General features: G+C 43.1%; 1 protein-coding gene across 2 annotated transcripts in view; it reads left to right on the top strand.

Annotated features, from left to right (window-relative positions):
* Positions 1–3,951, top strand: part of Trim71 (tripartite motif containing 71) — a 69,734-nt gene extending 65,783 nt beyond the window's left edge. For both annotated transcript variants that reach the window (XM_023719720.1, XM_004635281.1), the window contains exon 5: positions 2,500–3,951. In XM_023719720.1, the coding sequence (XP_023575488.1) occupies positions 2,500–3,951 (1,452 nt within the window). The remainder of the gene's footprint in view (positions 1–2,499) is intronic.
* Positions 3,952–16,501: the final 12,550 nt, after the last annotated feature.

The raw sequence follows: 16,501 nt of genomic DNA, 5'->3' as shown, positions 1-16,501 counted from the left end.
ATAAAGCCAGTTTGACAACAAAAATCTACTCACAGGCCAGGAAGATGGCTCAGTGGAAGAAGCACTTCCCTGGCAAGCGCAAGGGCTGGAGTTCAATCCCCAGTTCTGCGCCCCCCCCAAATGTGTGTGTGTGTGTGTGTGTGTGTATATATATATATATATATATATATATATATATATATATATTTAATACAGGGTCTACATGACAGCACACTACACAGATTGGACTTATAGTGATCCTCCTGTTTTTAGCCTCGCAAGCATTGGGATTATAGGCGTGCACGACCACCACCCAGTCTCATTTGCAGTCTCAGCTCACACCAGGGACAGGGCCTGCACTGCAGGCCGGGGATCGAACCCCTGTCCCTGCGTCTGCCTAAGCAGGCGTGTTAATCTGCTGAGCTATCTGCCTGGCCCTCCTTGTCTCAGACTATAGAAAATTAGAATCACTAGCATGCAATGCCGGTCATGCCGTACTTAGTTTGCATGTGGTAGGCTCTGGCTTACACTTCCAGGACCACAAAAACAAAACGGAACTGCTCTCTTGAAATGCCCAACAAATCCCTGTGCCTTAGATTTGAACTTGTGAAGGATGTTCTACCACCTTCAGTCTAAAAGTCAGGCCTCCCTTGCTGATGTCTCTCATTATGTTTGTGCTCTTTGGTACCCAGTGATATCTTCAGTTCTTTATTTGTCTAATAACTTGTAAAATGTGAGGACAAACTATTTTCAGTTGGTCACTGCACTTCAAGAGCCTGGCACAAAGTAGGCTCTTTGTAAACATTTGTTAGATGACTTTTCTGGGGTTTTCATTTTTCTTGCTGCTTTCTGTTTTCTGTTTAATTTCTTTTTTCCCCCCGTTTAATTTCTAAGTTATGAATAATTGCAGTAATGATTCTTTATATCCTTTACCTAGATTCACTTATTATTTTACCCTATTTGCTTTATCCTCCTCCTCCTTCCTCTTCTTCGTCTTCTTTGCCTTCATCGTCATTGTCGTCGTCTTCATCTTCTTTGTCAGTACAGGATCTCACTATGCAGCTTGGACTCACAGTGATTCTCCTGTTTTCATCCTCCTCAGCGCTGGGATTACAGGCATGCACCACTACAGGCAGCCTTGGTGGCTGGCTCAGTGCGCCAGGGGCGGGGCTGGTGCAGCATGTGGTGTGGGGTATCGTCCCTACGCTTGCCTAAGCAGGTGCTTAGTCTCCTGAGCTATCTTGCTGGCCCTGTCGCTCTTATTATTGATACAGTTCTCCCTCAGTATTTGTGGGATTTATTATAAGGTCTCTCCCCAAGGATGCTTCATATAAAGTACCTGTTACAGTTGCATATAGCCTCTGCTTATCTTCCCGTGTACTTTAAATAATCTCTAGCTTACTTGTAATACCAAGTAGAACCTTTTCTTTTTGGAGGTTTTGGAAATTGAACCTAGGGTCTCAGCACTGAAGGTGTATCCATGACCAGTGATTCTAATTTTGATTCACAGTATTGCCAAGTGCCCAGGCTGGGTGTAGATTTGTGCTTCTCCTGCCTCAGCCCTCTAGACTTGGGGGGTTGGGGGAGTCTGAACATGTTTAGCACAGGCATAGGTTTTTCCCTGAAGTATTTTTGCTCTGCTGGTGAGTTTATGGATATGGTTCTTGCAGATACTGAGGCCTAAGTACTTAATGTGGTTTGATAATAAATTGGAATTTTGGAGACATAGCCTCTTTACCCCTAAAGATACCAATATTCATTTCCTATAAATAAGTGCACTGTCTTTCATGGTCATGATGAGGTAGTCAAAATCAAGTAGTTACTCTTAATATACTATTATTGCTCTTCTCTCCCCCCCCCCCCCATAATTTTATTGAGAAACAAATAGCAATGAGAAGAATTTTAAATAGTTGTTGGTTGTTTTTTTTTTTGGCAGAACTGGGGATTGAACTCAGACCCTTACACTTGCCAGGGGAGCGCTTATTCTACTGAGCCATCTTTCTCGTCCCTATTATCTCATACAGTACCAGTAACAGACATTATACAATATCAGTTCATAGTTAAGCTTCAGCAGTCTCAACAGTGTTTGAAAATTCTTTCTCAGTTCTCTGTATTGATAAATGCTGCTGGGCATGTGCTTTTATACTGTTATGCCCTCAGCCTCTTCCAACAGTGTTCTTAATAACTGTTGCCAGACCCATGTATACACTGTATTCCCAGGTTATTTATTGCATTTAGACTTAACTTTTTGTTATGTCATCTCCTGTAACCTGGAAGATCTCATCCTTTTTCACATAAGGTTTTGTTCTGTAGTACAGTCTGGCCTTAAACTTTATGGTAGGCCTGGTTGGCTTTGGCTTGTGTTCTCACAGCCTGGGCCTCCTCATTGCTACATAATGCCTGTCTTTTTGGAATGTTTTAAAAATTCTGCTGTTTTTAATAGTACAGGCCGCAGTTGTTGTCTCCTATGGATTATCTCACAATGCTTCTAAGGCTTTGTTGTATCTCTTTTTCTTCTAGGTAGAGAAGATCCGCCAGGTGAAAGCCAAGTCCCTGTATCTGCAGGTAGAGAAACTACGGCAAAACCTCAACAAGCTGGAAAGCACCATCAGTGCTGTTCAGCAAGTCCTGGAGGAGGGAAGGGCACTGGATGTTTTGCTTGCCCGAGACCGGATGCTGGCCCAGGTGCAGGAGCTGAAGACCGTGCGGAGCCTCCTGCAGCCCCAGGAAGATGATCGGGTTATGTTCACGCCTCCTGATCAGGGTCTGTACCTTGCCATCAAGTCCTTTGGCTTTGTTAGCAGCGGGGCCTTTGCACCTCTCACTAAGGCCACAGGTGATGGCCTCAAGCGGGCCCTCCAGGGTAAGGTGGCCTCATTCACTGTTATTGGCTATGACCATGATGGTGAGCCCCGCCTCTCAGGAGGTGACCTAATGTCAGCTGTGGTCCTGGGTCCTGATGGCAACCTGTTTGGGGCGGAGGTGAGTGATCAGCAGAATGGGACTTATGTGGTGAGCTACCGGCCCCAGCTTGAGGGTGAGCATCTCGTGTCCGTGACCATGTGCAACCAGCATATTGAGAACAGCCCCTTTAAGGTGGTGGTCAAGTCAGGCCGCAGCTATGTGGGCATTGGGCTCCCAGGCCTGTGCTTCGGCAGTGAGGGTGACAGCGACGGCAAGCTGTGCCGCCCTTGGGGTGTGAGTGTAGACAAGGAGGGCTACATTGTTGTCGCCGACCGCAGCAATAATCGCATCCAGGTGTTCAAGCCCTGTGGCTCCTTCCACCACAAATTTGGCACCCTGGGCTCCCGGCCTGGGCAGTTCGACCGACCTGCTGGAGTGGCCTGTGACACCTCACGCAGGATTGTGGTGGCTGACAAGGACAATCATCGTATCCAGATCTTCACCTTCGAGGGCCAATTCCTCCTCAAGTTTGGTGAGAAAGGAACCAAAAATGGGCAGTTCAACTACCCTTGGGATGTGGCAGTGAATTCTGAGGGCAAGATCCTGGTCTCAGACACTCGGAACCACCGGATCCAGCTGTTTGGACCTGACGGGGTCTTCCTGAATAAGTATGGTTTCGAAGGGGCCCTCTGGAAGCACTTTGACTCCCCAAGGGGTGTGGCCTTCAACCACGAGGGTCACTTAGTGGTCACCGACTTCAACAACCACCGCCTTCTGGTCATTCACCCCGACTGCCAATCAGCACGCTTTCTGGGCTCCGAGGGCACCAGCAGTGGTCAGTTCCTGCGCCCACAAGGCGTGGCAGTGGATCAGGAAGGGCGCATCATCGTGGCTGATTCCAGGAACCACCGGGTACAAATGTTTGAGGCCAACGGCAGCTTCCTGTGCAAGTTTGGTGCTCAGGGCAGTGGCTTTGGGCAGATGGACCGCCCCTCAGGCATCGCTATCACCCCCGATGGAATGATCGTTGTGGTGGACTTCGGCAACAATCGAATCCTCATCTTCTAATTGCATCTACTGGGTTTCTGTGTTTGGGGTGTGCGTGTGTGCGTCTCTCTCTGTTTGAATTTCAAAGAAGAAGCAGTCTCAGGGAAATTTGTTTTTGTTTTAATTTTAAAGAGAACAAGAAAAGTACAACATTGCTTAAGTCCTACCTCATCTTTATTTTTTTACAGATGAATGTACTTATCTTTTGTGCAGGGATTGAGCCTGTGAAGTGATAATTTCTATCTACCTCATAAATCTTCACATTTCCTCCTCCAACAGGCCGTCTTCCCTCCCCCAGGGAGCTCTCATTCCCTCTTCCCTGGTGTGGGGCGTGATATGCACAAGCCTAGCATCTCTGTGGCTGGGAGGGCACTCGTGTGTGTGCTGGGGCGGGTGCTCTAGCTGGAGCTAGGGAAACACAACAGGCGGAAAACAACAAAGCTATAGAAACGCGGGGAGAATAGGATTTAAAATTCATAATGGTAGAGTATTTGTCTTCTTGAGAATAATGCTATGTTGGGGTTAGATTGTGTTGTGTGTTTGATCTTTTTTTGGATTTTTTTTTTTTTTTTTTATGCTGCAACAGAGGAGTTTTCCTTTGTTCTCTTTTATTACCTCAGTGTGTCTCCCATTTTCAGCATCTCTCATTCCTAGGAGGTATTCCTGTGGCTTGCTAGCCAAGAAAAGCAGACCATTCATGTTTTAGGGTGTCTTGTCTTTGTCTTTTAAGTAGGAGGTGTGTGTGTATGTGTGTACTTTAAAGCCATCTTGCACCCAAGTAATAAAGCTAAAAATGACACACCACATCCTAGGGAACCTGTTCTGTTTGCATTTTGATTTCTAAAAAAACAGATGTAGCTCAGGATTCTTAATTAAAAGTATTCACAGAAGTTGAGTATTTTGTTGTTGGTTATAAAGCATTGTTAAGTGGAAGGAAGAAGAGAATGAACCTCATTTTCAGAAGGTTTTCAGGCGTGGACTGCCGTGCTGAGAGAGGAAGTGAGGGCGCTAGGGAGGCAAGGCACCCCCAAACTAGGGATTGTTCTACAGGGGCGGGGCTGGCCCCTGACCACAGAGTGAATGTTCTGTAATTCTAGGAGTTTATTTTCCTAAGAAATATAGGCAGAGGAATAAACTTTTATTTTAAAAGCACAATTTTTTCCTGCTTTGGAAATTCAGGGAAATACAATGTTTGAACCTCAAATTAATGGGCGCATCCCGTTTTCAAACCCTCTTCCAGGTTACTTTTACAGGATTGTTTCTTGTAGGAAGGACCTCAGGGCTGAGGTTAATTTTTTCCCCCAAGGCCTTTGAATGTAAAGGATTTGTAAACCAAATCACCCCAACCTGGTATGTAGGATATAGTACCTTTTTGAAACCTGTAACTTGGTACCAAAGAATGAATATGTGTAAGCCAGACTCACTGCAGGATGGGGGTGGCATGTATGTCACTTTACAGGATTGGTTTTTTGGTGAGCTGGATTTGGGTACAAAACTTTATGCTTTTAGGTATTGTTTGCCTTTCAGTTGGAAAGCAAGTGTAGCTAAGTCCCTGCTTTTTACAACCCAAGTGGATCCCTTCATTCATTCCTTCAGATACTGAAATAAATTCTGAGGTAGCTATCCTTAGGAGAAACAGGTGTTCTCAGACGTTAATTGCCTGTAAGGGCAACCTCTTAGCAACAGTCAGTATAGTGCATCAGATGCTGTTCCTGTGTGTTTAGGAGAGATTTCTGTGGCAAAAATGGGAGTTTTTAAACAACAGAGAAATTCACAAATGGAACAATTTACTTTCTTTAGTCCAGAAAAGGGGATTAATGTGACAATTCAGTCAAACTACTTTTCCTACCCACTTCTTTTAGATATTTAGCTTATCACTTGGAGAGCCCCTGTTTCACTGCTTTAATTCTAAGGTTTCTGAGTTGCCCAAATGAGGGGTGTTAATTCACCAATCAGAGATGCACAAAGTAGAAAGACCTTCCACTGTTCTTCCCACTGCTGGGTTCTTAATGGGGGAGTTATTAAGAAATCTTGGCTGGTACCTGGGCCTTTTCTTCTAGAATTTTTATAGTGAGTCTTCTCCTAATTCCTTTTCATTTACCTTTAATTTTGCCAGAGACCACTAAACATTTTTACTGTTTCTGTTGTTGTACTGTTGTTGTAACAGCTTGGAGATGGTCTTCCCTCCTCCCCTCAACTCTCTACCAGATCACCACTTAAACACCAAAGCCAACTGGCTTTTAATGCTGAAAATTTATTTTATTGAAGAAATGCATCTTGATAAAAATATTCTCAGAAACCTAAAATGATAATTATGAAAGTCATTTCAGTTAATCACTGGCTTTTAACTTTTAATCCTTTTTTATTTCCATGTTCATCTTCACTCTGTTTCCTTCCCAGCTTTCCTGTATGTGGGGGAGGTATTGAGTGCCGAGTGAGAAATTTAGTTGGTGAATAGCAGTTAGATGCAGATACTTGACATTTCATTGTGGATTTGGTTGTAAGGCCTGGGTTTCTGCTTCGTGGCTGAACTTGTTAGATCTTAATAGAGCAAGCCGCTTGTAGTCTTAGAGAAAGCAAGGCCCTCTACTGGGGTGGGTGTGCGGGCCATCGCATTCCTGTCCCTAGCTCTTCCATGCATGTTGGTCTGGCCCTTTACCTTTCTAAACTGAAAGTGGCATCTGCAAAATGTCACATTTGGGAAACTTTTGTTTATAAAACAGTTGGTCATTTGTGGCTGCTGGACATTGATTCCTGACCCTTTAGGGCTTGGTGCTAAGCACTTTGGAGAGTGTGTTTTGTATAATGTGGATTGTTCCAAATCAAGGAAAGATAATAAAAGCCAAAATTTGGTACTCCCTAGTGTGAGGCTGTCTAAAATGTGTGTGTTCTAATGCTTATCTCCTGCTCATAATAAGGTGATGCCAGAGTAGATAAGAGCTGGGTCAAAGAGGAGAGTCTTCAGTGGGCTGAACAATTAAGTCTTCGATGCAGAGAGGGAGAATAAAATGTCTCAAAGGAGTAAGTGTTAATTAGATGATGGTCCCCAAATTCAGGTGGCAGGAGTAGGGATGGTAGGATGTGAGGTCAACTTACATTTGGAGGTACCCATTGTTGTGTATATAGACTATATATAGGTTTCAATGTTGATGTTAATGTTTAATGGAAATCTCAATAGCCCCATAGGTGTTGGCACTGGTTAGCATTTCAAAACTGCAATCTGTAAATAAAAGTAGTCATTTTCTGTCAGTTGGGTCACGAAAAACAATCCTGTCTCAGAACCTGTGTTCTGTTGTGGCTGGCAGGTCGCACTCAGTTGGCTGGGCCCAGTGGCCTTGGCCGTACCTCAAGTGCACTAAGTCCTTAGTCAGTGCCCTTTTAAGTTTGACTTACTTAGGGAGACACACGAGTACCATGAACAGAACCTAAATTAATTTTTGGGCCAAAGAAGTTGCCAGAATCAAGGCACTTTGTTACCAAGTTGGAAGAGAATAGCTTGAAACCAGCTCAGCCTGTTTTTTACTCTAGTTAAGCCAAAGCTTATTTCAGGAGGGATGTCTTTTAGGCTTGAAGCAGGAGAGTACTATTTGTATTATGTGTTGTCTTCTTATTTGGAAGATTCTAAGATTGCTGTATTCTGGTAGGTAGTAAAAGATATGCCAAAGTTTTAGGCTTGTTTTTTCTGTTTAGAAAATTCAGTGGTGCCAAAAAATATTTATGGTGTTTATTAAGAAGATCTCTCACTGAGTTTCCAACAGTCTGGGGCTGTATAAAAGTCCAACTCTGTGCTTGCACGTGATAGTTGTCTAGGGCTGGGGAGGCGCCTCATCAGGCCCTGCAGCTTTCTCAGGCTTCCTGTGGGCCTCGGGATACAGGACACAGCATACAGGACCTCTCATGTGTCCTGGGGAACAGGACATACTATACTGACTGCTCTTTGTTCCACTTCTACCTCACTTTCAGTGAAAGTTTCATCTACCTCATGTTAGTATCCGAAGGGTCTCAAAGAGAATAGTGTTAATCCAGTGGGAAGTGGGAAGCTACCTTTAGAACAAGTATTTTCATAAATCTGGAACTATTTCTCCAAGAAGAAATGTTGGACCTTTATAAAAATGTGAGGTAAATGTAGTCATAAATTCAAGTAGTTCCTAAATAACCTCCCCTGGCTTTTCAAAAGAATGACGCATGCCTTCCATGTTGTTCAGTGTTAAAAAGACTACTGGGTAATCTGACCAAATTGCAGGATTTACTGACAAAAGACCTTTAGGTCTCTCTTCAAGAGAAAAATGTTTTATGTTTTTGAATGTCTACAGATAGACCCTTTTAGGTGAGATTCTAATGTCCGGGTTGTAAACATCAGATATTTGAAGGGAATAAGAATTCTTTTGACTTTGTGATTGTATCTCTAGCTTCTGGACCCAGCAGGAGGATGCTTGTCACCATGGTGTTGCAGCACTCGCTGTCCCTACTGAGCAGTGACTGGAGAAGTGTATTGGTGTTTCATTATGTGTTTAATTTTTTCTACCAAAGGTAACATGTTGACGGGTTGCTTTCTTTTCTGTCTTGTGTCTGCCTCTGTCCTGTTTGTCTTGTCTGTCTCTATTTCTCTGTCTCTCTGTCTGTCTCTGTCACTGTCCTTGTTAAATACTTGATAAATTTGAGAAGCACATTATCAGGATATATACTGTATTGACCCTCTACCTCTCTTCTTCTATGGTTAATATTTTGGTTTGACTGGAAGAGGGAATCCTAAGACCACTCTTAGTAAATCGTGAGTTGGGTTTATAAGTGTCACGGTGAAGAAATACCTCAACAATGTCTATTTTTAAAACTGATCTTACGGGTTAACAAGCCAGCCTGGTGGGATGTTTTCCATCATCATTTAACCAGTAATGGTTCTAAAAGTTTTGTGTATCCGCATGGTCTTAGACCTCATTTTAATGATTGTATTAACTTTCGAGCTCAGGTAGTATTTTTCCTAAGGCTATCTCAGAGCACACTGGCTGAGTGTTGGCGTGTGTAGCAAATTGTTTACTTTCCTTACACAACCAGCTCTGTAATAGTTCTTTATGTTTCTAGCAGTCTGTATAATTGTCTTCTTCAGAGGAAGGTTTTTCACACTTACGGGATTTTCTTGTTTTTAGGGTGGTAAGATGTTTCTGTTTTTCTTTTCCCTTACTGTCAATGCAGGTGAGGGTGGGCGGGTAAAGGGATGTTTTAAACTAGCATGTTAAGAATAGTTGGTGGGTGGGAGGGTTGTTAGTATTTTTTATAAGAATCTTGCTTAATAATGTCCATTAGCTTTCATGCCTGGTCATAAAAATGCTTTAATTTTTAAGTATAGAATACATGACTCAGTTGAGTCTTTTTTTTTTTTTTTTTTAAGAAATTTAAATGACAGAATTGGGAGAAAGTAGCAGAAAGGCATGTTGGATGATTAAGTTAAACCTCTTATTTTTATTCTTTGTGCAAGGCAAATTAGTATAAGCAGTGCGCACCCCCTGAATACCTCCCTTGCTGCAGAAGCCATGCTGCAAGCCTACCTGGGTGCTGGCTGCCTCGTGCCACATTTGACATGGGCACTGATAGTGCATGCCTCATCATTTCAGTGGATGAGCGGGGAAATAGATTTTTTCCCCACACCTTTAGGCAAAGGTGGGTTTTGTTTGTTTGGGTTATGTTTTTCCCCTCTTGGTTATTGCTTTTAAATCTTAAATGTTAATGTCAGGCCACAGGCATGACAGGCAGTGAGCAGGTGAAGAACCAGTGGAAAAGTGTTCAAAAACTCCTATGTTAGCTAACAGGCTTCTGAATGTATCGCTGTGGTCCACAGAGAAGGCTGGAGAAAGTAGCAAGGAGATGCTGTATCAGCTACTACAGCCTTAAAACAAAGTTGGTGTCTCTTTGGACTTTAAAATTGTTCCTATGCAGCTTATTTTATTTTTGTTTAATCAAATAAACAAGAGGGTTTTTCCATGGATATGATGTGTCTGTGTGGTCCTTTCATCCTCATCCGAGTAAACATGCATGGGTGAACGGTCAATGAGTACAAGTCCATGGGATGAGTGGCCCAAGGGTTCCACTTCAGCTTGGGGGCTTGGTCGAACACATGTAGTAAAATAAAAAAAAAAAAAAAGAAAGAAAATGGAGATGTCAGCATTATACAGTAGAGGATTGTTGAACAGTTTTGAAGTTTTAGAATTTGGCCTTTACCTGACTTACATTCTTTTTTGAGGGGACAGAGTACATTCTTTCAGAGCAGGAATACTGTGTGAGACTGGCCACCCCCCTCCCAGTGGGTACTGGCCTTATAGCCACTGTTGTGTGGGGAGGGAGTCTAAGGAACACTTGGTCCTAACCCCAGGGGAAGTGAGCAAGTCACCCACCAGCTCTCCCTGTGGGGTTGGTAGGGGTACCATACAAATGAGAGATGAAGAAATACTACTCTCTTGAGCTCCATATTCAGTACTTAATTTGATAGTTATTTTTTCCTTGAAACTGAAGTCTTCCCAAATGTAGTTCACCTGTTTAATCGTACAGCCTCAAGTTTGAAGCTGTGTGTGCACACGCGCGTGCCTGTCTGTAAACAACCCAGGTCTTCACGTATGCATGTTTAGCAAGGTTTCTACATGTGAGCTATGAATGTGTTCAGGATTGATCATTTTACAGAGGTTCTTGGAAACTGGTAGTCAGCAGCACGCTGAGATCTCCTTTTTTGGCTGAAAATTTCTCCTGTTCTACTTCCCTTTCCTAATGAGATGAAAAAAATCACATAGACTGTAGTTTATAGTGGGGCACACTTGTAATTCCAGCACTCGAGGTTGAGGCATGAAAGTTGCTTTGAGTCCAACCTAGGCCATGTAGTAGTAAGTTAAAAAAAAAGTCAGCCTGGACCACATAGGCTTTATTAATAGGGCAGAACAAAAATCGCAAGTTCTAGTGGTGATAGGAAGTACGTGTTAAAACTGAAGCATGGGAGTGGCTGGTGAGATGGCTCAGTGGTCTAAAGCGCCTACTTAGAACAAGCTTAGCAAAGCACAGGGATCGCGGTTCAATCCCCCAGCACCACATGCCAGCCAGCCCCACCCCCAGTGGGCTGAGCTGGACACACACACACACACATAAAATTTTTTAAAAATATTAAAAACTGAAGCATGGGGCCAGCGAGATAGCTCAGCAGACTAAGAGCCTAGAAGCGCAGGGATTGGGGTTTGATCCCTGGTACCTCATATCGTGCTGGCCCTGCCCTCAGGCATGCTGATCGTGCACTGTGATGGTGCATTCCTGTAGTCCCAGTGCTGGGGAGGCTGAAAACAGGATCACTATGAGTCCAAGCTGCACAGTGAGACCCTATACCAAATACGTAGATTTAAAAAAAAATTCTGTGAAGCTTCAAAATTGTAATCCAGCCTGATTAACAGGTATCTGAGAGGTACATGGTGGAATACCACTTCATGGTCCCTGAGTCCCAGTTCTCATTCTCCCCCACCCGGTCTCTATTCCTGCTTCATTTAATTTCCCTTTCTCTATAACTGGACACAATGGGAGACTGTTGAATGTGAAGGTGCTTGTTCTGTTTTTCTGTTTCTTTAAGGAAAGGAATGCAATGCTTGTAAGCCACAGGAGAAGCAGCTTCTAAGAGAGGATCCAGTTTGAAGAAAAGAAACACTCTAGATCCATGCCTGATTCCTGCAGTCATTCCAGCCAGTTGTGAGTTTGGGAGAACTCAGACCTGTTTTTTTTTTTTTTTTTTTTTTTTTAAAGAATTCAAACTTCTGAGCAATGAAACTTGTAGCCAACCCAATTTTTCTATAAAATCATCATAGCATGTGTTGCTTGGCAAGTGCTTATTCTAATGAGTTATATCCCTGGCCCAGACATCCTTCAATGAATGCCTGGATGAAGTGTTCATGTATCTATCTGCAGAGGAATAATTCATATATATTTTATTTTTTTAAAGATGTTATTGCTGTGTTTCCTAGTATTTCTAACTTGTGGGCTCAAGTGATGCTTCTGCCTCAGCACCCTGTAGCTGGGACTGCAGGTGTACACTATCACACTACAGTGTACTATTCTTAAAATATAAAGCCATTGAAAAATGTACTATTGTTTTGCAAATTTGATGAACCTAGAGAATCGCTTAAGTGAAAGATGTACGTGCCTGACTCACCTACATGAAATACGTAAGAGGCAAATAGGTAGAATGAAGATTTGTGGCTGCCAGGGTCTGGTATGTTGTGAAGAACTGGGATTAATTGTACCTGAGTGTTTGAAATTACAAAATGTTATAGGACTGAGTAGTGGTCCTGAAAATTACTGTATCTTGTACATATTTAAAAAACACAGGGCTGGTGAAATGGCTCAGTGGTCTGAAACACCTACTTAGAACAAGCGAAGCAAAAGCACAGGAACGGCGGTTCAATCCCCCAGCACCACATGCCAGTCAGCCCCGCCCCCTGGTGGGCTGAGCTGGACACAAACACACACACACACACACACACACACACACACACACATAAATACAAAAATTTTAAAAAACATTTTATGTTTATGAATTTTCTCAATATAAAAAGACAAAGGCAATAGATAGATAAATCTGCCCATGTTAAAGCTAAAGCTTTAGTTCCTTTCCAGTCACCTGTTGTGGCCAGGGCCTGGGCCAGTGTGGTCAGCAGGGAGGAGACAGTAGTTTGCCTGGGCATGCCCTTCCCCCACTCTCTCCATGATAACCAACAGGGCTGTATTCTGTCGTAGAAGTGATGGAGGCTGGAACCTGGTGAGGAGGCTGCCATGACAGCATGCACACCCAGCCAGTTGGGAATGCACGTGGGATCAAAGTACGTGTGGTGGCTTTAAGACAAACCAAATGCTAGAGGTGTCATTCAGTGATAGAACTCTTGCCTAGTGTCTGTGAGGCCCTGAGTTCAATCCTCAGTATCAGAAAGAGAAAAAGGAAGAAGTCACTACTCTGGCAAAGGGAAATGTAGGAAAATTAAGCATGCAGGTAAACCCGTTGGATGTAGCGAAAGAGACATGATAAATGCAGCCTGTCAAATATGTACCGAGGACTGTCAGCTGGGCATGGTTGCATGCCCTGTCCAAAGGCTGAGGCAAGAGCGTTGCCCTGAGTTGGAGGCCAGTCTGAAACTCATAGCAAGACCTGTCTCAACCAAAAAAATAAAAAAATACAGGATTGGGGGCTGGGGAGATGACTCGGTGATTGAGACTGGGCATGGTGGTGCTGGTGGTGTGGGCCTGTAATCCCAGCACTTAGGAGGATGAAAACAGGAGGATCACTACAAGTCTGATCTGTGTAATGAGATCCGGTAGACCCTGAGATCCGGTAGACCCAGGATAGCTACCCCTGCTTCTGAGTTCCTATCCCATGGAGTATTGTTTCCCATCCTCATCCTTTGACTGACAGTCTATGAATTTAAGTTAAATGTGTTTCTTGTACACAGGATATTGTTGGATTTTGTTTATTGATTCAGTCTACCAGTGTGATTCTTTTGATTGGTGAGTGGAGGCCGTTTACATTGATGGATATAACTTGTTATATATTAGCTTATCTTTCTCATGTTATTTTCTTGTTCTGGGCTCCCTACTTTTCCTATCTCTTTAATTACTCGGCTTGGTGATTCCTTTCTGTTTTTTTATTTTTTTTTATTTTTTATTTAGGACAGTGTCTGCAGGGTCTACAGGGTCTCACTACCTAGATTGGACTCAGTGATTCTCCTGTTTTCAGCCTCTCAAGCACTGGGATTACAGGTCAGCTCCACCACGCGCAGTCTTAATGGTTGTCTCGGCAGGCTCTGGGGCAGGGCCGGCACAGGCTGCCGCACTCAACCTACACAGGGCGCATTAATCTGCTGGGCTATCTGGCTGGCCCTCTTTCTGTTATTTTCATTATTTTTTTTAATTTGAAGGAAGGGTCTACAGGGTGTTTAGGGTCTCACTACTAGATGGGACTCGTAGTGATCTGCCTGTTTACATGCCCCAGGGCTGTGGGCTGGCACGCAGGCCCTGGGGATGGAACCCCTGGCCCCTGCGCCTGCTTGCAGGTGCTTTAATCCACTGAGCTATTTGGCCAGTCCTCTGTTCTTGAAATTATGGTCATTTCTGTCTCAGAATATCTGTCAGTGCTCTTTGTTGGTTTGGTGGTCATGAATTTCTATCTTATCTCTCCTTAAATTTGGTTGATAGGCTTTCAAGGTACATCAGTGTGTATTGGGAGTTGTTTTCTTTCAGGACTGAAATTCTTCACTCTAAGCTCTTCTTAAACCAATAGTTTGTGTTGAGAAATCTGCCATGATCCTGATGGGCTTTCTATTACAGGTGATCTGTTTGTTTTTTTTCCTCTTAATGACTTTTATTCTGTTGTTTTGCCAAATATCTGTCTTGGTTATTATGTGTCTAGGTGTAGATTTATTTTGATTATGGCTAATTAAAGTTCCATATGCCTCACTGTGTGTCAGATTACATTTTTTTTTTGCCTTTTTTTTTTTTAATTTTATGTATTTGGTATAAGGTCTCACTGTGCAGCTCACACTTGTACTGATCCTCCTGTTTTCAGTCTGTAATCCCAGCAGTGGGGTTACAGGCTTGCACTGTCACACCTGGTCTTAGTGGCTGGCTCAGCATGCCTGGGGGCAGGGCCAGCGCAGATAGTGCCCAGTCCCTGCAGTTGCCTAAGCAGGTGCTTAGACTGCTGGGCTATCTGGCTGGCCCTGCAAATAGGTTTTTTATGTCATTTGTGTTGAGTCCAGCTGTCTGATTGGCACCTATCAGTCTTACATTGTTTTTCTTTGCATCATCTTGCAGCCATGGAATTGTTATTTCCTGGTTCCTTGTTATTTTTAGGAGATCTTTCCATTCATGTTCACTAGCTGCAGTGCTGTCTTCAAGGTCTGAAATTCTATATTCATTTCTTTCTTTTTTTTTTTTTGGCCGGGGATTGAACTCAGGATCTATATTCATTTCATTCAAGTAGTTTTGTTAACTTTCAAAGGAATTCTTAATATCCTGGATATATCTATTTGAATCTGTTTCCTGTGTTGTTTCTTTCCTGTATTCATTCAATATTTCCATCATTTTTCTGTTCTCTTTTGTTTTTTATCTGTGTTTTCTTCAGATGTACTGAACAATTATTTCATGATTGTTGTCATTTCTTTTTTTAACTGAAATGATTTCTGATCTGCTGTCATTTCTATAGCCTGATGGAGTTGTTTCTTTACTTCAGTTGTAGTCATTTCAGAAATTTTAGGTGTTTGACTTCCTACTTCTATGTCCTTGTCTCCTGGACTTGTTCTGGGTGAGCTGGAGGTCTTAAGCTTGCCTTTTTGCCCCTTTGTTTTAACACTTTTTAGTACAGGGCCTACAGGGTCTCACTACACAGATCAGACTCATAGTGATTCTCCTGTTTTCAGCCTCCAAAGTGGTGGGATTACAGGTCTGCGCCATCATGCCCAGTGTCAATCGCTGTCTCAGTGTGCCCCCAGGCCGGGGCCAGCACAGGAGGCTGGGGATCGAGTCCCGGCCACTGCGCTTCATCTAAGCAGACCATTTTGACATTTTTGAAGCTCCCAGTGTTCACTCCTGCTAAACAACCATGGTAGGGAGTGGGGCAGAGGTCAGCAAGGTTCCCAAGACAGTGTGGGAGTGGGCAGGCTCACCAAAATTCCTGCTATCCTGAGTTCAGCATGATTTCTGTGAGGGGGAGTGAGCTGCAGCCACAGCTCAGTGAGGCTCCTGGGATGGTGGTGGTGGGGTCGTGGGCATGGATCACCAGGGCCCTGTAGCTGTCCAGGGCTCATTGCAGCTTGTTGTTTTCAAGCTCTTCAGATTATCAGATATAAGCATATAAAATTGGCCAAAAAAAATTAAGTATCAGCTGTTCCTTAGAATAGATTGGTAGAGGGTTTGGGGAGATGGCTCAGTGGAATAAGCGCTTGCTTGGCAAGCACAGGGGCCAGAGTTCAATCCCCAGTTCCACCAAAAAAAGAATAGATTGGTAGAAGTCAGCAGTATAAGTATCCAAGCTATCTTGTATATATACATATATTTTTCTCTTGTTTTTTTCCTTCCCTCATCCCAGTTGTTCCTTCCTTTTGAACAGTTTCTTTGTCTTTCACAATATCGTACCTTTTGAATCTTATTCACTCTTTCCGTTTCTTACACTAGGGAGACAATATGATGTTTACACATGCAGACGTGATTTATTTTGCTTGTGAGTGTGGTCTCTAGTTGTATCCATTTATCTGTAAAAGCCTTGTATCATTTTATAGCTGAATAATACTCCATTATATAAAAATGCCACATCTTTTTTATTTATTCCTCAGTTGAGTATTGGCTTCCTTACTTAGTCTTGACTTACTCTGCATCAGAATTGAGTGCTGCCTAGAATAGTGTTTGTGGTAGTGTATAGTCCCATTTACCTGAATAACTATTGTTTTAATTCCTTTAGTTCTTTTTATTTTTTAAAAATATTTATTTATTGGGGCTGGAGAGATGGCTCAGTGGTCTAAAGCACCTACTTAGAACAAGCTTCACAAAGCACAGGGACCGCGGTTCA

Source organism: Octodon degus, unplaced genomic scaffold (genome assembly GCF_000260255.1).
Source record: "Octodon degus isolate 3935 unplaced genomic scaffold, OctDeg1.0 scaffold00071, whole genome shotgun sequence".
In the NCBI taxonomy this organism is placed as follows: Eukaryota; Metazoa; Chordata; class Mammalia; order Rodentia; family Octodontidae; genus Octodon; species Octodon degus.
The sequence above is the reverse complement of the archived record's forward strand: the minus strand, read 5'-3'. Positions and strand labels throughout refer to the sequence as shown.